The sequence below is a fragment of the Lithobates pipiens genome, unplaced genomic scaffold (genome assembly GCF_037356315.1).
Source record: "Lithobates pipiens isolate NorthernLeopardFrog02 unplaced genomic scaffold, aLitPip1_a1.2 Scaffold_28, whole genome shotgun sequence".
NCBI classification, from domain to species: Eukaryota; Metazoa; Chordata; class Amphibia; order Anura; family Ranidae; genus Lithobates; species Lithobates pipiens.
The window spans coordinates 127,007,614-127,029,029 of record NW_027507789.1 but is presented as its reverse complement, the minus strand read 5'-3'; the positions used below and the strand labels follow the sequence as shown (position 1 = coordinate 127,029,029).

The following is a 21,416-nucleotide window of genomic DNA, read 5'->3' as shown; positions in this document are numbered from 1 at the left end:
GGAAGGCAGCGCTGGAGAAACGTCTTTCTTTGGTGCGGATCATGGTCCCCATGGCAGACATGGCCTATATGAATATGAAAATTGGGGCCATGAAGATTACATATCTCAGGGAGAGAAAGAAGCACCTGGAGTCCTTGAGAGCAGGAGATCCAGATGCCGTTTATTACCCCAGGATGGTTTACTTCCACAGGCTGCATTTTCTGGTAGACCAGGGGGTACCCAGGCCACCACTCGACCGTCTTCCTTCAAGGCATCCTTCACCCCCAGCTGAGGCTTCCAACGTCCAACCTGGGCCTTCCAGGCAGCAACATGTGGTGGGGCCCAGCTTGAGACAGGTATTGCATTGTTGAACATATTTCTTGTGTTACATTTAATGATGTTAACTAGATTTTATTATTGATCAGTAAGTTGGGATTTAACAAAGTGGTTTACATCTCAAGAGACAGTAGTGACCAAAAATGATTGGGACGAGAAATAAAAATGCTGGGCTCAGAATGATAGTCTGTTCTATTTTGTAACATTCAATTTGCAAAAGCCAGGAGCACAAAATGGTGTGATTGATGAGCAAAAAACTAAAACTATGTCCCCTTTTCATAAACAGGAAGACCTCAGTCGGGGGGAGGCTGTGGCAAGTGGCAGTCAGGAGGTCGACCAACGTTCTCCTCCTCCTGCCCCAACTACAGGAGCCCAGCCACAGCCTCGAAGGATGCCTGTTGGGAAGTGCCGAAGGAAGACGAGCGAGTGATGGCCTGGGTTCAGTCTGGTCTGCCAGAAGATGCAGCCTCTTGAAGAACCACATCCTGGGGACATAAATGGCATCTGAATTTCCTGTTCTCTAGGACTTCGGGACCAGACTTCTCTCCCTGAGATATGTACTCCCCAGGCCACCAATTTTTCTTATTCTAATTTGTTCATGTCTGCACTGGGGGCCAAAGGCTGCACCAAAGTAACAAGTTTCTCCAGCGCTGCGTTTCTCTTTTTATTTTATTCCGACCGAAATAAAGGTTTTTTTGGTTTGATGAAATACTTGCATATGTGTTTTCCTTCCAAAAGGAAGAAATGAATAACAAGGGGTACCAACACTAAACAACCTCCTGTAGATTAAAAACGAAAAACCAAAGATAAAAAAATACAATAATGTTGTTGTGGGAAGTTTACAAACAAAAAAAAAAAACAAAAAAAGGAGAAATGAGCAAACTGTCTTTAACCACTTGCCAACCAGCGCATGACGATGTACGTCGACAGAATGGCACAGGCAGGCAAATGGGCGTACATGTACGTCCCTTTAAATTTGCCGCCCTGCCATCGGGTGGCGCGCTCCCGCGCTGGTCGGGACCCCCGTGAGTCCGGTCGCGGGACCCGCAGACTCGATCGCCGCGGGCATCCCTGCGATCGTTTCACGGAGCGGCCGAATGAAGAAATGCCGTTGTAAATAACATTTCTCCATTCTGCCTAGCAACTAGTGACACTGATCTCTGCTCCATGTGATTGGAGCAGAGATCAGTGTTCACTAAATGAAAGCCCAACCCCCCCACAGTTAGTAACACACCTCTAGGAACACTTAACCCCTACACTACCACCCACTGGTTAACCCCTTCACTGCCAGTGTCATTTACACAGTAATCACTGCATTTATATAGCAGTGATTACTGTATAAATGACAATGGTCCCAAAAATGTGTCAAAAATGTCCGATGGGTCCCCCACAATGTTGCAGTCACAATAAAAAAATCGCTGATCGCCGCCATTACTAGTAAAAAAAAAAAATAATAAAAAAATTATTAATAAAAATGCTATAAAACTATCCCTATTTTGTAAACGCTATAACTTTTGCGCAAACCAATCAATAATCGCTTATTGCGATTTTTTTTTTACTAAAAATATGTAGAAGAATACGTATCGGCCTAAACTGAGGGAAAAAAATGTTTTTTTATATATTTTTGGGGGATATTTATTATAACAAAAAGTAAAAAATAATGCGTTTTTTTTAAAATTGTCGCTCTATTTTTGTTTATAGCGCAAAAAATAAAAACCGCAGGGGTGATCAAATACCACCAAAAGAAAGCTCTATTTGTGGGAAAAAAAGGACGTCAATTTTGTTTGGGAGCCAAGTCGCACGACCGCGCAATTGTCAGTTAAAGCGACGCAGTGCCGAATCGCAAAAAGTGGTCTGGTCTTTGACCAGCAAAATGGTCCGGTCTGAAAGTGGTTAAAGGAGATTTTTAGGAAAAAAAAAACATCCAAAAAAGAATAAACAAAATCTAAAATTGTGTAGATGTGACGAAAACAAAAATTGTATTGCCGAAATGGTTAAAAAAAGAGTAATGAAATACGTTCGGGAGAAGTGTGTGTGACTATGAGCATCAAAAGAAGTTCCTTCTTGCAGCATTGTAAAGAACAAGAGAATGTGCTTGCAAAGAATTTTTAACATTGCAGCGTGACGAATGTGCTATATCGATTACGAGCAGTAGTTTTACCTGAACGAGAGCTTCCGTTACGGAATTTGAATGTGAGCATACGTGGCACCTTGTCCGTCAGAGTAGGCTACACATGATCGGAGTCCGATCGGAGCAGTTTGTCGGAAAATATTTCCGGCAAGTTGGAAAATTTGGTCCGACGGATATTCCGACGGAAACCGTCCAATGCATACCACACACAGTCGGAATATCCGACAAAACGCTCCAATCGGACACATTCCGAAGGAATCTCCAATCGTGTGTACAAGGGCTAAGAGTGTCATGGTCTGTAGTAAGGCTCAGAGGCCAGTGGTTGAAGCAGTTGAGAAGCATATAATGCCGCGTACACACGAGCGCACTGTATGGCATACTTCATCGTCATACAATCTGACGGACAGTCTGTCGTACTTTCCACTGAACGGACTTGACCACACACGGATGCACAAACAGTCCGTCGAAAGCTTGCGCGATGACGTGTACAGCACGTACGACGGGACTAGAAATAGGAAGTCCAAGACACAGCAAAGCACCCTTCCGCCGTGTAAATCATTTCTGGGCATGCGCCATTCTTAGTCTGTCGAACTAGCATACTGACGACCGTACTGTCCGCTGAAACCAAAGTACGACGGACAGAATTTCGAAAAAACCGAAATACTTAGTACGCCAGACTGCACGCTGAAAAAGTCAGCTGAAGCCCACACACGAGCGGATTGTCCGCTGAAATGTGTTTCGACAGACTAAGTACGCCATACAGTCCGCTCGTGTGTACGCGGCATAAGAAACACGCAGAAGCATAGTTGATTAACAATCCATGGGTCAGTCATGAGTATTTTGACAGGGGGGGAGGCCACACCCCAAAAAGCATAACCGCACCTATTTATGTAAAAGGACATCATCACAGCCATCTTGTTCACCTACAACTCTTCCTTGCTGTCCACAGTGGTTCTCATCCATGTGATAAATCCAGACACTGCTGGAGACTTATCAATACACATTTTAATAGCTTGTAAATGTCAGTGCATGATTATTGTTTTTCATTTCATATGTGCCACACTTAGTAGTGGTGCTTTTTTCCCTTCTTTTTGCTTTTACAATGACTAGTATTAGTAAGAAAAGATCAGAGGGAAGCTTAATCAATGAAAAAGCCAAAATTGATAACAAGTGGTAGTGAAGAAAAGAACAGCTGCAGGTACGCAAAGGAACAAAATATTGAGTGGAGATAACACAATAATCAGACAAACAGGAAGTGCAGAGACATGGCTTAAATCAAGAAGTTCATGGGAGGAGTAAAGAGTTCAAGATTCACCAGAAACAAGACACAAGAAAAGGTTGTCCAAGGGATCAGGAAAGGAGCTGTTGTCAGGGAACTAGCTGGAGGTAGGGATGAGCTCGTTGTTCGAGTCGAACACAGGTTTGACTCGAACAACGGCCGTTCGGCAAATTCAGAACTTTGTGGACAATTCGCACCATATTTGTGTGGCGCGAATGGCCCACAAAGCACTACGCCATCGCAGTGCATTGCTGGCTCATGATTGGCCAAGCATGCACTGTGACCCGCATGCTTGGCCAATCACATCGCCGGCAGCGAGTAGAGACATAATTGGCCACAGGCACGATGGCTGTGGCCAATTATAGCTCAGGGGGGTTAAGTACATGCCCCATATTATATAAGGCTGCCAGCGCGGCGGCCTTGTGTAGTGTGTTGTGGCGGTCAGGGAAAGAGCAGGATAGGCAGGGACAGTGTCTTCGTGGCTTGAAAACCTAGCGCTGTTGCAGTGGGTTTTGTGTGCCTCCAGCACTGTATATACCTGAAGATACCCCATATTGCTGGTGTTCTGTAAAACAGGCATCTGCAGCAGTTAACGTGGGTGTTGTGTGCCTACAGCACAGTATACACCTGAACATACCCTTTATTACTGGTGTTCTGTAATACAGGCATCTGCAGCAGTTAAAGTGGGTGCTGTGTGCCTCCAGCACAGTATACAACTGAAGATACCCCTTATTGCTGGTGTTCTGTAATACAGGCATCTGCAGCAGTTAAAGTGGGCGTTGTGTGCCTCCAGCACAGTATACACCCGAAGCTACCCCTTATTGCTCGTGTTGTTCTGTTTCTGTAACACAGGCAGGCAGCTGCAGTAATTACAGTGTACTGTGTCATCTGCTCAGTGTGCACCGAAAGCTACCCAACTGCTGGTTTTCCTATCTCCCTGCAGGCCATTACTATGTCTGAAAGGCCAACAAGGAGAGGTAGACAGTCACGAGCCAATAAAATAGGGCAAGCAGGCTCTGTGTCTAGAGACAACAGTGCTGATCGTGGACGCGGTGCATCATCATCAGCACGTGGCCATGGGACACGCTTGTCCTTATTTTCGACAGCTGGACGTTTTGAGCCGCATCATGCCGAAGACTTGGTAGAGTGGATGACCAAGCCCTCCTCCTCATCCTCTCTCACCCAGGCTCAGGGTACTAGCAAAGCAGCTGCCAACGTGTCCTCTTCCCTCATCTCAATGTCATCAGTCACTCCTTCCCTAGACCCACCATGTCCTCCTGAGGAGTCCCCCGAACTGCTTGACCAGTGTTGAGTACATGCCAGTGGCGGCCCGCCCATAGGGGGCGCCCGGGCACCGCCCCCCCCTCTCCCTAGGTGTAAAAAAAAAAAAAAAGTAAAAAAAAACAAAAAAAAAAAACGGGCCCTTTAAGACATTAAAAAAAAAAAAAAAATGTCATTTAACAATTTAACATAGTGTACTGTGGCGCCGGTCACAGTGCACTATGAGAAGCGCCACGTCGATGCAATCACAAGATTGCATCCATGGCGCTTCATTTGCGGGTTAAAAACCCGCCTTGCGGCGCACTGCAGAACGCCGACTAGCTTCCGCCCGTAAAATCACTGTGATTCTACGGGCGGGAGCATTGTCATTCTTAGACAGGCAGTCACTTCCGGCTTTCGGCTGCTTCACGAAACCCGGAAGTGATGTAGGCAGCTCCGTTCCTTAGCCCGAGCGGAGCTGCCAGACAGTGAGAGGTGAGTCACCGCATAAAGGCTTTCTAGCTTCTACTTTGTGGAGAATGTTCGTGCATTTAGCTGAATGAATGCAAAAAGCTTTCACAGCCAGAAAGGTTTCCCCAGGCCAGGCGACTTTTGCCGTGGCCAATCAGAGAATGAGCTCTGAAGGGGGAACTCCACGCCAAATTTCTGAAAAAAAATTTGACGTGGGTTCCCCCTCCGAGAGCATACCAGGCCCTTAGGTCTGGTATGGATTCCAAGGGGAACCCCCTACACCGAAAAAACGGCGTGGGGGTCCCCCCCAGATCCACACCAGACGCGCTCGTCCCCACCCCCTTTCCTGGCCGGCCGGGTAGCGTGCTCGGATAAGGGTCTGGTGTGGATCTGGGGGGGGCCCCCACGCCGTTTTTTCGGCGTAGGGGGTTCCCCTTGGAATCCATACCAGACCTAAGGGCCTGGTATGCTCTCGGAGGGGGAACCCATGTCAAATTTTTTTTCAGATTACATAAGGGGCGTGTTTTATGAGAAGTGGGAGGGGCCAAAATGATGGGCGGGGTCATGATGGGCGGGGTCTGGCGCCCCCCATCCAAAAACTTCACCAGCCGCCACTGGTACATGCTCCAGGAGGATGCCCAGCATTTTGAAGGTTCTTATGAGGATACCCAGCTCGAGGAAGGCAGTAGCGTGAGCACAGAGAGAGGGGATGCTCAAGAAAGACAGCAATCTGGCAGTCATGTTCCATCAGCTGCAGCATACTGCCAGGTTTGCTCCAGTGATGAAGAGGGAGGGGATGATATGGTCACTGACTCCACATTGGTGCCTGATAGGAGAGAGGAGGAGAAGGAGGCACATCTCCAATGAGGCAGGATGCCCTCCGGGGGCCAGCTTAGGGGCAGCACACCGACTGAATCACACCAAAGAGATCCGCCTGTGCAGGGCTCTGCCTCTGCGCGTTATTGCAAAAGTTGCAGATAGCACCGCTGCTATCTGCAACATATGTCCCAAGCGTATCTCGCATGGCCAAAACATCAGCCGCTTGGGCACCACATGCTTGAACAGACATATGTTGACCTGCCATGCAGCTTGTTGGCAAGCGTACCTTAACCACTTAAGGACCGCCGCATGTAAATGTACGTCGGCACAATGGCACCGACAGGCACAAGCACGTACATGTACGTGCTTGCCTTCCAGCGGCTGGGGGGTCCGAATTGGACCCCCTCCCGCTGGCTGCGGCGGTCCGTTCCGCTTTAGGAGCGATTCGGTATGAGGGGATGGCCATTGGTTTCTGGCCATACCCTCTCGATCGCTCCTGGCGAATGAGAAGCTTCCCCTGCCTGTGTAGTGTAAACACAGGCAGGGAGGAAGTGATGTCATTCTCCTCGGGCGGTCTTTTTGACCAGACTGCGAGGAGAACACAATAGTAAGTGCACCAACACTACACTGACATGTAGGTACACATAGGCACACAAATCACCCCCTGATCGCCCCCCCAGTCACAGTGTCACTGATTGCAGTGATCGTTTATTTACTGATCACTGCATTTAGTGTCAGTTGTGACAGTAAAAAGTGTCAGGGCAGTTAGTGTTAGGTCCAGGGTAGCCCCCTACCCACCTAATAAAGGTTTAACCCCCTGATTTCCCCTAGAGTTAACTCTTTCACCCACTTTTGCCAGTGTCACTAAGCGATCCTTTTTCGGATCGCTGCATTAGTGTCACTGGTGCCGCTACGTAGATAGTTATTTTTTTAGGATCACCGCCAGGTTTTTATAGCATTAGGTACCCCCATATACTACCCAATAAAGGTTTTAACCCACTGATTGCCCCTAGAGTTAACCCTTTCACCAGCGATCACCGTATAAGTGTCACTGGTGACGCTCGATAGCCAGTTAGTTATTTAGTTATTTAGGTTCCCCGTCAGGTTTTTATATAGCGTCCGGCACCCCCATATACTACCTAATAAAGGTTTTAACCCCCTGATTGCCCCTAGTTAACCCTTTCACCCCCTTTTGCCAATGTCACTAAGCGATCGTTTTTCTAATCGCTGCATTAGTGTCACTGGTGCCGCTAGGTAGCTTGTTATTTTTTTTGGTTCACCGCCAGGTTTTTATAGCATTAGGTACCCCCATATACTACCCAATAAAGGTTTTAACCCCCTGATTGCCCCTAGAGTTAACCCTTTCACCAGCGATCACTGTATAAGTGTCACTGGTGATGCTGGATAGCCAGTTAGTTATTGAGGTTCCCCGTCAGGTTTTTATATAGCGTCCGGGACCCCCATATACTACCTAATAAAGGTTTTAACCCCCTGATTGCCCCCAGGTAACCCTTTCACCCCCTTTTGCCAGTGTCACTAAGCGATCATTTTTCTGATCGCTGCATTAGTGTCACTGGTGCCGCTAGGTAGCTAGTTATTTTTTATGTTCACCGGCAGGTTTTTATAGCATTAGGTACCCCCATATACTACCCAATAAAGGTTTTAACCCCCTGATTGCCCCTAGAGTTAACCCTTTCACCAGCGATCACCGTATAAGTGTCACTGGTGACGCTGATTAGCCAGTTAGTTATTTAGGTTCCCCGTCAGGTTTTTATATAGCGTCAGGGACCCCCCATATACTACCTAATAAAGTTTTCAACCCCCTGATTGCCCCTAGTTAACCCTTTCACCAGTGATCACCGTATAAGTGTTACGGGTGACTCTGGTTAGTTAGTTTGCTTTTTATAGCATCAGGGCACCCACCATTTATTACCCAATAAAGGTTTAACCCCCTGATCACTCGGCGAGTGATATCAATTAGGTTTTAGGGTGAGGGTCTGCGTCGCCCCAGGCAGCGTTAGGTTAGTGCCAGTACCGCTAACACCCACGTGCAAAGCATACACCTCCCGTAGTGGTATAGAATCTGAACAGATCAATATCTGATCTGATCAGATCTATACTAGCGTCCCCAGCAGTTTAGGGTTCCAAAAAAACGCATTGTTAGCGGGATCAGCCCAGATACCTGCTAGCACCTGCGTTTTGCCCCTCCGCCCAGCCCACCCAAGTGAAGTATCGATCGATCGATCACTGTCACTTACAAAACACTAAACACATAACTGCAGCATTTGCAGAGTCAGGCCTGATCCCTGCGGTCACTAACAGTTTTTTTCTGGTAGCGTTTTATATTTAAATCCTGAAGGCAGTGCTTGGTTTTTCGGGGTCCTGTACGCGGCTAGGCTCCCAAAAAGTCCCACACATATGGTATCCCCGTACTCGGGAGAAGCAGCAGAATTTATTTTGGGGTGTAATTTCACTTATGCCCATAGCATGTGTGAGCAATATATCATTAACCACTTTCAGACCGGACCAATTTGCTGGTCAAAGACCAGACCACTTTTTGCGATTCGGCACTGCGTCGCTTTAACTGACAATTGTGCGGTCGTGGGACATGGCTCCCAAACAAAATTGATGTCCTTTTTTTCCCACAAATAGAGCTTTCTTTTGGTGGCATTTGATCACCCCTGCGGTTTTTATTTTTTGCGCTATAAACAAAAATAGAGTTTAGGCCGATACGTATTCTTCTACATGTTTTTGGTAAAAAAAATCGCAATAAGCGATTATTGATTGGTTTGCGCAAAAGTTATAGTGTTTACAAAATAGGGATAGTTTTATAGCATTTTTATTAATAATTTTTTATTATTTTTTTTTTTACTAGTAATGGCAGCGATCAGCGATTTTTATTGTGACTGCGACATTGTGGGGGACCCATCGGACATTTTTGACACATTTTTGGGACCATTGTCATTTATACAGTAATCACTGCTATATAAATGCAGTGATTCCTGTGTAAATGACACTGGCAGTGAAGGGGTTAACCAGTGGGTGGCAGTGTAGGGGTCAAGTGTTCCTAGGGGTGTGTTACTAACTGTGGGGGGGTTGGGCTTTCATTTAGTGAACACTGATCTCTGCTCCAATCACATAAAGCAGAGATCAGCGTCACTAGTTGCTAGGCAGAATGGAGAAATGCTGTTTACTTAGCATTTCCTCCATTCGGCCACTCCGTGAGACGATCGCGGGGATGCCCGCGGCGATCGAGTCCGCGGGTCCCGCGACCGGACTCATGGGGGTCCCGACCAGCGCGGCAGCTCGCCGCGGGAGGCGCGCTCCCGATGGCAGGGCAGCATTGAATATTGGACGTACCTGTACGCCAATATGCCTGCCCGTGCCATTCTGTCGACGTACATCGTCGTGCGCTGGTCGGGAAGTGGTTAAGTGACAACTTTGTGCAAAAAAAAAAAATTGTAATATTCCTGCAACTTGTGGCAAAATATAAAATATTTCATGGACTTAACATGCCTCTCAGTAAATAGCTTGGGGTGTCTACTTTCCAAAATGGGGTCATGGGGGGGGGTTTGTGTGTTTTTATGGCCTTCGAAACTGTGATAGGTAGTGAGGAGTGAAATCAAAAATTTGCACCTTTTCGGGGTGCCGTACGTGGCTAGGCTCCCAAAAAGTCCCACATATGTGGTATCCCCGTACTCAGGAGAAGCAGCAGAATATATTTTGGGGTGCAATTCCACATATAACTATGGCATGTGTGAGCAATATATCATTTAGTGCCAACATTTTGTAAACTTTTTTTTTTTTGTGTCATTATTCAATCACTTGGGACAAAAAAAAATATTCAATTGGCTCAACATGCCCCTCGGCAATTTCCTTGGGGTGTCTACTTTCCAAAATGGGGTCATTTGGGGGGGAGGTTTGTGTTATTTTGGCATTTTATGGCCTTCAAACTGTGATAGGTAGTGAGGAGTGAAATCAAAAATGTGTACCCTTAGAAATCCTGAAGGCAGTGATTGGTTTCGGGGTGCCGTACGCGGCTAGACTCCCAAAAATTCCCACATATGTGGTATCCCCATACTCAGGAGAAGCAGCAGAATATATTTTGGGGTGCAATTCCACATATAACTATGACATGTGTGAGCAATATATCATTTAGTGAGAACTTTTTGTAAACTTTTTTTTGTATCATTATTCAATCACTTGGGACAAAAAAAAATAAATAATCAATGGGCTCAACATGCCACTCAGCAATTTCCTTGGGGTGTCTACTTTCCAAAATGGGGTCATTTGGGGGGGGGTTTGTACTTGCCCTGCCATTTTAGCTCCTCAAGAAATGAGATAGGCAGTCATAAATTAAAAGCTGTGTAAATTTCAGGAAATGTACTCTAGTTTGTAGACGCTATAACTTTTGCGCAAACCAATAAATATACGCTTATTGACATTTTTTTTACTAAAGACATGTGGCTGAATACATTTTGGCCTAAATGTATGACTAAAATTTAGTTTATTCGATTTTTCTTATAACAAAGAGTAGAAAATATATATATATATTTTAATTTTCAGTCTTTTTCCTTTTATATCGTAAAAAATAAATATTGCAGTGGCAATCAAATACCATCAAAAGAAGGCTCTATTTGGTCCGGGGCTTAAGTGGTTAAAGACCCACACCAAAAAACAAAGTGGACCTCTCCTTGCTCCTCATCAGCTGGGATCTCCAACCCCACTAGACCATCAGTCCTCTCTGGAACCTGCACTGAGATAAATGAAGGTGTAGAATTAGGCGTGTCACAGCCAAGTACTTGCGGACACTCTGCTAGCAGTACACCAACGTCCGATTATACCAGGCAAATTTCCCTGCCCCAGCTGCTGGACCATCGAAAGAAGTTCACTCCCAGCCATCCACATGCCCAGCGGTTGAATGCTAGCTTGGCTAAATTGCTAGCACTTCAGCTGCTGCCTTTTCAGTTGGTAGACTCGGCCCCCTTCCGTGAGTTTGTGCAATGTGTGGTTCCTCAGTGGCAGGTCCCCAAACACCACTTTTTCCCACGGAAGGCGATTCCGGCTCTCTACCGGCATGTGGAAGGCAATGTCCATGCCTCGCTGGACAGGGCGGTCAGCGGTAAGGTGCATATTATCGCTGACTCATGGTCCAGCAGGCATGGACAGGGACGTTACCTATCTTTCACGGCCCATTGGGTCACTCTTCTGGCAGCTGGGAAGGATGCAGGACAAGGTGCAGTAGTGTTGGAGGTTGTTCCGCCACCACCCCTCCAAAATGCTACTACTGGTTGTGACACACCTCTCTCCTCCACCCCCTCCTCTTCTTCTTCCTCCATTGGCCTCTTTCAGTGCTTTGTCCTCGGAACCAGCGGTGCTCTGTAGGTGTTCAAGGGGCTACGCAAGTACGCAGGCAAAAGGATGACATGCCGTGCTTGCACTGGTTATTTTGGGGGACAGGAGCCACACTGGGGCAGATATTTTGTCAGCTCTGCAGGGGCAGGCCGAGAGGTGGTTGACGCCACGCCAGCTTAAGCCAGGAATGGTGGTTTGCGACAATGGCACCAACCTTTTCTCCCAGGGACAACTGACCCATGTGCCCTGTGTGGCTCATGTCCTTAATCTGGTGGTGCAGCGGTTCTAGGGCAGGTACTCGGGCTTACAGGATGTCCTGAGGCAGGCCAGGAAAGTCTGTGTGCATTTCTGCCGATCATTTAATGCCAGTGCTCGGCTGGCTGAGCTCCAAAAGGAGTTGAACCTGCCCAAGAACCGCCTTATATGTGACATGCCCACCAGGTGGAACTCAACGTTGGCCATGCTTCAGCGGCTGCACACGCAGCAGAGGGCCATCAAGGGGTACCTGTGCGACTACGGTACCAGGACAGGGTCAGGGGAGCTCGGTTTTTTTTCACCACACCAGTGACACATGATCAGGGATGCATGTACTGTCCTGTCACCATTTGAGGAGGCCACGAGGATGGTGAGCAGTGACAGTGCATGCATCAGTGACACTGTACCTCTCGCCCACCTGTTGGAGCATACGCTGCGTGGAATAATGAACAGGGCATTTGAGGCAGGAAGAGGAGGACTTCTTTGCCTCTCAAGGCCCCCTTTATCCCGACAGTGTTCCTGCTGTCCCACCCATCACACAGGAAAAGGACGAGGAGGAGGAGTAGGCTTGTGTCAGCATGGAGGTGGAGCCTTGCACTCAGCATCAGCAGCAGCAGTCTTTTAGGGATGATTTACAGTCCCAAGAAACCTGTGGACTTGTACGTGGCTGGGAGGAGGTGGCTGCGGATCATGTTGTCCTTAGTGACCCAGAAGTCTCCGGACCGAATGCCTCAGCTAACTTACACTGCATGGCCTCCCTGATCCGGCAAAGCCTGCAGAAGGATCCCTGTATTCTTCGAATCAAGGAGAGGGATCATTACTGGCTAACCACTCTCCTTGATCCACGGTACAAGGGTAAGGTTGCGGACCTTATCTTGCTGTCGCAGAGGGAGCAGAGGATGAGACATCTCTGGGAGGCCTTGCAGAAAGGTCTGTACAACGTGTTCCCAGAGACTGGAAGGTTACAAACTCCTGGTGCTGGACAATGTGTTGCTGAGGCTTCGGTCAGTCACAGAAGGAGCGGTGGAGAAGGTGGCCGTCTGACCGATGCGTTCAGACAATTTTTTAGTCCGCAGCCCCAAGGTATGATCGGTTCCAGCAACCATCGCCAGCATCTGATTTACATGGTGCAGGAATACCTAGGGGCAAGGTCAGACTTGGACACCTTTCCCACCGAAAATCCTCTGGCTTACTGGGTCTTGAGGATGGATCACTGGCCAGAGCTTGCACGGTATGCAATTGGGCTACTAGCCTCTCCTGCATCCGGCGTTCTTCCAGGAAAGCACCTTCAGTGCTGCTAAAGGCTTTGTAACCGATCACAGGGGGCGCCTGTCCACCAACTCGGTTGATTGACTGACCTTCATAAAGATGAATCAGTCTTGGATCACCACCAGCTACCAAGCACCTGAAGCTGATGTAACCGAATAATTTTAATTGAAATGTCACATCCCTTCAAGACTGCCTATGCTGATGCTGAGTGACTGTCCTGTTATGTTGACTGACTATCCTCTTCGTCCTCAATGATCCTGCTGATAGCTTGGAAGAACATTTTTGGTTCTGGGTGACGCCACCAGTGGCTAAGGCCCAATTTTTCAGCCCCTGTTTATCAGGGGCATGTAATTAGAATTTTTGATGCAATGCTTTGCAGCGGTGCTCATTCCTGCACTTGAACTAGAGTATCTGGGAGAGGTTGCAGTGTCGTGGCACCAGCACCAGTGCCTAAGGCCCAATTTTTCAGCCCCTGTTTAACAGGGGCGTGTGATTACAATTTTTGATATAATCGTTCACAGCAGGGCGCTCCAGTGCCCACCAAGTGTCACTTTGAGGGCTTACAGTGTTGTGGCAACACCAACACCTTAGGCCCACATTTCTGCAGAGCATATAGGGCAGGCCCCTAATTTCAAACATCCAACTTACAAACGTCTCCTACTTGCAAACTGAAGGAGACAACAGGAAGGGAGATAACAAAAGACGGACGGCAAAAAAAAAAAATATACAGGGGTGATAACCCTTTCCTATGCTTTCCAAAAAGCTTAAAAATAATTTTTTTGACTGGAGCTACACTTTAAAAATGTACCCCTTCAAAATTACAAACAGATTCTACTTAACACAACAAACCTACACAGTCCCTGTCTTGTTTGCACTGCATGTTTTTTTCACTTTAATCGTCATTAAAATCAGTGCTCCCGAAAAAACAGGCCTTTTAAAGAAAAAAAATTGGCATTAATCCATGTCCCCTGGGGCAGGAGCCGGGTCCCCAAACCCTTTTTAGGACAATATCTTGCATATTAGCTATTAAAATGAGCACTTCTTATTTTGAATGTTTGAATCCCATAGACTTCAATGGGGTTCTAAAGTTTGTACGAATTTCCAGTCCTTTCGAAAGTTCTGGTGCGAACCGAACCGGGGAGGTGTTGGGCTCATCCCTAGCTGGAGGATCATCATGCGCAGGCCTGGCACATCAGCCAATTCTCAATATGGCTTCACCCACACGAATATGCGCACGTGTATTGCAAACGCATGTTTGCCATGGCAAAGATGTGTGCGCTTGGAATGCATGTCAGATACTGGTGCCCTCAGGCATTTAAAAGGATGACGGTGGCACATGGATATCTCTGACTGGTCTTCAGCTTCCTGCTCCCCCTTCCTATGTTTGCTTCTGGTGACCTGTTATCGACTCAGCTTGCCCTTGGATTTCTCTTGTCTCGCTCCTAGCTCTGATCTCAGATTGTTCACGGATCTTCTCTTGTCTTCTGCCCTTTGTATGACCCCAGCTTGCCATACCAAAACTCTGCTACCCGATCTGCTGACCACTGGCTCACTGACTTCTCACTGACCTCTCCTACCCTCCCCAACTATACCTTCTGCTGAGCCCTGTCTGCTGTAATCTGCCTTGGTGCCTATCTGCTGTACCCAGCCTGCAGCACCTACCTTCATTACTCACCTGTTGATCCTGTCTGCTGCACTTACCATTGCAACCTGCTTCCAGCTGTGTGCAGTCTGCACCATCATCAATGCTCCTGGGTCCTACTGGCAGGTCCATAGATCATTTTTCTTCCTGGGGGGGTTCAGCCATGGGTACCCATGGGACAATAATTAATTTGTGTGTCTGCCACACGGTGAGAAATTGTGGGTGTGGAAAAATTGTGCTTAAAACCCTACTCACTGTGTGTACGATATCATATATCACAGCCCTTGTACCCCAAAAATATGCTTTAATTACTGTGCCAGGAGTCTAACAAACTTCAGCATATTAGTTTGTAAAATTTTCCCATTGCATATGCTTTCCAACATACAGCCTACCTTATAAATATTACAGGGGCCAGGATTATGTCATATAAAGCCTAGAATATGCAGTCCCCTTGAGGCAAAACTTTACTGGTGGCAGCAAATCTCTGTAAACATTGTATAAAAAAAAAAAAAAAAAAGGTGGGCAAAGGCTTCACACTACACCGATGCTACAGATGTATGACCTCCTGATGGTGATCAATCTCCCCTACTATGTCCTAACCAAGCCAGAAGTAGTCAGCAATGCTCTGGGCCCCCCTCTTGTACCTGGTGTCCACATGGTCCCCTGGCTCTGCAGTCCATCCCTTGATGGCCAAGCGTGTAGTCTGGATGGAGGTGGAAGAGCAGGTCCCACTACCCTTATAGCACAGTGGAGGGGTTAAAACCTAACTTCATGTTTACAGTGACTTTAAATAGTTCCTTTAGCGCCAATCTGGTCCAAATAAACAATTTCCTTTATGAACAGATATACTCGCTTTCAGTGCTGTAACAACTGTTTGTAGCGTCAGCTACGTTGTACAGTGTACAGCGCTGTATTCTGGCAGTGGAATGGGGACTTCCCATCTGCTGCATGAACAAAATCAAGTCTGGCTGATCTCTGCTCAGCCATTCACAGGAAGCCTTTTATTTTATCAATGAATAAAGGATTTGTTTGATTGGCTGATATGGAGTTCTTAATGTTATCCCTCTGCCTCAGTCAATCTGAGGAAGCTTTGTATTTGTTGATAAAGGTGGTGCGGCCTGAACTGCGCTGGGACCACATGAACATCAGCCTCTGGATGAGGCTTATGTCCTCAGGGCAGGCCCCGCCTCAGTTTCTTCAGGGGGGGGCCGGGAGTGTGCCAGCCTCGAGACTGTCGGCCGGAAAAAAATGGGGGTGTGCTGGCAGAACAATGAAGGCGCCTGCAAATTTTGGGGAATGTGCAAGTTCAAGCACGAGTGCTCCGGCTGCGGGGGTGCCCACATGCTGTCCAGATGTTTCCAAAAAGGGAAGCGGGCAGGAGATACTGCTCAGAAAAGGGAGGACGCCGGTGATGCTGGCAAGGATGCTTCCTTTTCTAAGTAGGTATCCGGAGCGGGAAGCGGCTCAGTTGCTGGCGGCAGGGTTTCAGGACGGCTTTAGGATTCCCTGCTCGCTGACGGCGGTGCCACCGGTGGTGGAGAACTTAAAATCGGCTTTGCAGCATACGGGGGTGGTGGATGACAAATTGGGTAAGGAAGTGGCCCTGGGGCGGATGGGGGGGGCGTTCAGGGATAGGCCTTGGCCTGACCTGGTCGTTTCCCCGTTGGGGATGGTGCCCAAGAAGGAGGTGGCCAAATTTTGCTTGATCCATCATCTGTCTTTTCCAAAAGGGGGCTCGGTCAACGATTTAATTGACCCTGAGGTGTGCACGGTATCGTATACATCGCTTGATGCGGCAGTTAAAGCTAAAGCCGATATCGAATCTGCTCCTGGTTCATCCCGACAGCTTTCGGCTGTTGGGGTGCCACTGGCGTGGTCAATTCTATGTGGATAAGTGTCTGCCTATGGGTTGCTCAATTTCGTGCGCCTATTTTGAGACGTTTAGCTCTTTTTTGGAGTGGGTGGTGAGGGATGTTTCGGGCTTAGAGTCGGTTATCCATTATTTGGATGACTTCCTCTGCGTGGGCCCGCCTGCCTCCGCTGTGTGTGTGATTCTGCTGTCTATGTTGCAGCACATCGCAGGCAGGTTTGGGGTCCCCTTGGCGGTGGAGAAAACGGAGGGTCCGAAGGTCGGAACTCAGTTTCCTCGGGATAGTGATTGATTCAGGGGCGATGGAATGCCGGTTGCCAAGGAACAAGTTGGAGGAGTTGCAGCGGGAGTTCAGGGACATCCAGGGGCGGAGTAAGGTCCAGTTGCGGACTTTACAGTCGCTCCTGGGTAAGCTGAACTTCGCTTGCAGGATCATTCCCATGGGGAGGATTTTCTGCCGACAGCTGTCGGCAGCTACAGCGGGGGTGACGGCCCCGATGCATTTTGTGCGGCTGCGCCGGGATCATAGGGAGGACTTGCGGGTGTGGCACGAGTTTTTGTCCTCCTACAATGGTAGGGCCATGTGGATGGCTGGCCCGGTCAGCAACTTTGACGTGGACCTGGTTGCGGATACGGCTGGTTCGACAGAGTATGGCGCATTTTTCAAGGGCAGGTGGAGCGCAGAGCCTTGGTCGCAGTCGTGGGTGACGGCAGGTCTACTGGGGAATTTGGTTCTGCTGGAGCTTTTTCCGGTTGTGCTAGCGTTGGAGCTCTGGGGGGACGAGTGTAAGAATTTGAAGTTGCGCATCAATTGCGACAATATGGGGGTGGTACAGGTTGTGAACCACATGTCAGCTTCTTCACCTCCTGTAATACGGCTGATGCGGCAGTTGGTTTTTCGGTGTTTGCAGTTAAATGTTTTTGTTTATGCTGTGCATATCCCGGGAGTGGACAACGAGCTGGCTGACTCCCTGTCTCGTTTTCAGTGGGACAAGTTCAGGGAGCTGGCTCCGGGCGCGGAGGCAGAGGGGGTCCCTTGCCCAGAGTGGATTTGGAGGCTGCCATTGGCATCGCCGCAGGATGGATCCGGCAGTCGGTGAGTACGGCAACGTGGTCAGCTTACTCGAGGGTTTGGTCTGAGTGGTCTGGATTGGCATGTGAAGCAAGGGTAAGTGATCAGGGTCCCGATAGGCGTTTGCTAGTGCTCTACTTCGTGGCTAGGAATACTGAGCGGGGGATGTCGGTGTCCGCCATTGAACGGAAGCTGGCGGGTCTCACGTTCTTATTTAAGTTGATGCGGGAGGAGGATTGGACCAAAGACTTTTGGGTAAAGCAGGCATTGAAGGGGTACCGTAAGCGGCACATGCAGAGGGATGTCAGGCGGCCGATCACGTTTGCGAATCTTCAGGCGATGTGTGCCCGGCTGGGGGACATCTGTGTATCGGGCTACGAGGTGCAGCTGTTCACGGCCGCGTTTTCACTGGCCTTCTATGGGGCATTCCAGATTGGGGAGTTGGTGAGCCCTACCAGGAAGGTGGCTGGGGGATTGTTGGATGGGGAGGTACGCTTGGATGGGGACCGAGTCGGGCTTTGGCTGCGCAGGTCTAAGACAGACCAGAGAGGTAAGGGAGCATTGGTGTCTCTGTATGCGCTCCCAGGCTTCAGGGTGTGCCCGGTGGCGGCGGTTCAGGAGTTCAGGAGCATGAGGAGGGGAGGGGAGGGCCCCTTCCTGCGGCATGAGGATGGGTCCTTTCTGTCCAGGTACCAGTTCGTTTCGGTGTTTAGGCGTTGTTTACGGGAGGTGGGTTTAGATTGTAAGGAGTATGCGTCGCACTCCTTCCGTATTGGGGCAGCCACGGAAGCTGCCCGTTGCGGGTTGGACGAGGCGGCGGTACGTAGGATTGGCAGATGGGAATCTCGCCGATTTCGTACTTATATGAGGCCGCAGTTGGCGGTCGACTAAGGTTAGCGTTTCAACTGTGATTTAAAAAATAAATAAATAAATAAATAAAAGCAACTGGGAGTGGAAGTTAACGGGAGGATCCGTGGAGGGCTGTGCATCTTGCAGGGGCGCAGTTGGTGGTTTGCGGTCTGTTGGAATTATGTTTGTTTTTTTCTTTTCAGATGGAGGTTCGGCTCGCCTCGTCTGGATCGTGTGGCTCTCCTACGTGTGTTGGGGGGCCAGGAGAGGAGACCAAAGACCTGATGGCAGGCAGCTTGGTATTTCTAGGCGGGAAGCTTGTTTACGGTGGTTGGGGGTCCCGGGGATGAAGTGGGAGAGAATTTTGGGGGAGGTGGTGAAGTATGCGGGTAGGGATGGGCCCCCGGATGTCCTAGTGATGCATGCGGGCGGGAATGATCTGGCAGTCCGGAAGGTCCGGGACCTGATTGCGGACATTAAGTCCGATTTCGAGAGACTGCGGGTCCTTTTCCCGGGTACCATATTGGTCTCGTCTGACATTGTGGCCAGGACGGTATGGAGGTGGACTAGGTCCATCGCTAGTATTAACAAGACCCGCATTAGGGTCAATAAAGTGGTTGGGAGGTTTGTGGTGCGGAATGGCAGGATCGTCATTCGGCACCGGGAGCTTGAGTGTAACGTGAGGATGTATCTTTGGAAGGATGGGGTGCACCTCTCAGACGTAGGCATTGAGCTATGGTCCTTGGGGTTGCAGGAAGGCATACAGAAGGCCTTGAGGGTGTGGGGTTGCCCTAAAGGTTGAGGGAGGTCATCCTTTCGGGCTGTGGCGGTGTTTGTCTGGTGGTCTTTGACGGTGGGTGGTAAATCAGAGGTCATCTGAAAGTGGTGGGGGGCCCATCGCTAGTCACAGCTGGAGGCCTGGTTAAGTTAAAATGGGTACCGCAGTGAGTTGCTTGTTTGGTAAAATTATGGGTCACCGTCAGAGATCACCAGACAGGACAGGTTGTTATATGCTATTTGTTTGTTAAGCCGGATGGTTGCATATGGTTATATTTATGGTTATTTATGGTTATTTATATATATTGGATTGAAGTGTTTGAGTTATGTTAATAAAGGCTGTTATGGCCATTTTACTCCAAATCAAGGTGTGGTCTCATCTTTCAAGGATAAGTGGGATAAGGGGAATGGGGGTGGAGTATAATGGATAACAGGGTGAATGGGAAGGACCTTTAGACTACACTAGTCAAGGGAGGCCCTGAATGGCTGGACTGGAAGGAAGGTAAAGAAGGGCCGGGCATGACAGTGCTGGATAAGGCAGCATAGGTAAGGGTTAAAGTTTAGAAGGAATAGTAGGGGAGGAGTAAAGAGAGAGAGAGAGAGGAGAGGGGGGAGGAGCTGGATAAAAGTGTGGAGTGGGCGGAGCAAAGGTGCTGTACGGGGAAGAAGACAGAGAGAGGAGGCAGTTTTCCCACCCTCCCTCCCTAATGTTGGGTTACTGGGGTGTTTTTTCTTTGTTGTTTCTGTTCTTCTTTTTCAGGTGGTGTGAATCGGGCGTCATGACAGCGGTGTGGACGGACGATGCTGGTGGTGTTTGTCTGGTGGTCCCTTGACGGTGGGTGGTAAATCAGAGGTCATCTGAAAGGGGTGGGGGGCCCATCACTAGTATGGGTCCCTCCGGTGTATTCCAGAACGTTGGATGGAATACGGTTATGGTTATCACTGTCGGAAGTTGTCTCCGAGCGGTCACAGCTGGAGGCCTGGTTAAGTTAAAATGGGTACCGCAGTGAGTTGGTTGTTTGGTAAAATTATGGGTCACCGTCAGAGATCACCAGACAGGACAGGTTGTTATATGCTATTTGTTTGTTATGCCGGATGGTTGCATATGGTTATATTTATGGTTATTCATGGTTATTTATATATATATTGGATTGGAGTGTTTGAGTTATGTTAATAAATCTGTTATGGCCATTTTACTCCAAATCAAGGTGTGGTCTCATTTTTCAAGGATAAGTGGGATAAGGGGATTGGGGGTGGAGTATAATGGATAACAGGGTGAATGGGAAGGAACTTTAGACTACACTGGTCAAAGGTGAGGAGAAAAGGGTCACTGCTCTGGTTTTAGATAACTCCATGAGGAATACCCAGATATACTGGCCTGACCTGAATAGCGGAGTCCTTTGGAACTCAAGCACAGACGAGTAGTCACTGTTGACTACAACTACATCTTCACTAGGTAGACCAGTGTTTCTCTGTGAACTATGAGAACTTATTCTCATTGCCTAGCTGAAGAAATGTCCAGAATTTCCAATATCTAGCCTAACTCCACCAGTGGCTGTTGACAGTAGATAACTGTAGTAGAAAACATCTTTCAAAAATAGAGCAGAAGGGAAGGAACATCCAAGCAGGCATGAGATGGAAGGGGTTAGATCCTCAAGGAAGGCTGCCCTTCAGTTTTCTATGTGCCTAGTGTCTATTTCTCCTGTAGGCAGCAGTATAACCTTGATAACTTACTGACAAGCTCGAAGGGGCAATTGACAAAAGAGTGGTATGAACTATCATATTGTATGTTACCATTTACAATTTTCTCTGCAAGTACTTTGTTTTGTTATATAACCACAACCTCATTTATAAGAGCTCAAGATAAGAATTAGGTTGATTTAAAACTTATCGAAATGGAAAAGAACAGTTAACGCTGATATGTTTGAAAAACAGCAGGGTTTAACTTTAACGTGAGACCAGAGACAGTGGAATCAATCACATATATTATGTCAGTGGAGCATGATGGATGATCTCTCACAGTCATACCCTCAAGTATTATTTTCCATTGAT

General features: G+C 48.2%; 1 protein-coding gene across 1 annotated transcript in view; it reads left to right on the top strand.

Moving 5' to 3' along the window:
• Positions 1 to 20,197, top strand: part of LOC143934798 (integrase/recombinase xerD homolog) — a 30,047-nt gene extending 9,850 nt beyond the window's left edge. The window contains 1 exon segment of the mRNA XM_077458423.1: positions 20,125 to 20,197. Within this exon segment, the coding sequence (XP_077314549.1) occupies positions 20,125 to 20,197 (73 nt within the window).
• The last annotated feature ends 1,219 nt before the right edge of the window (positions 20,198 to 21,416 follow it).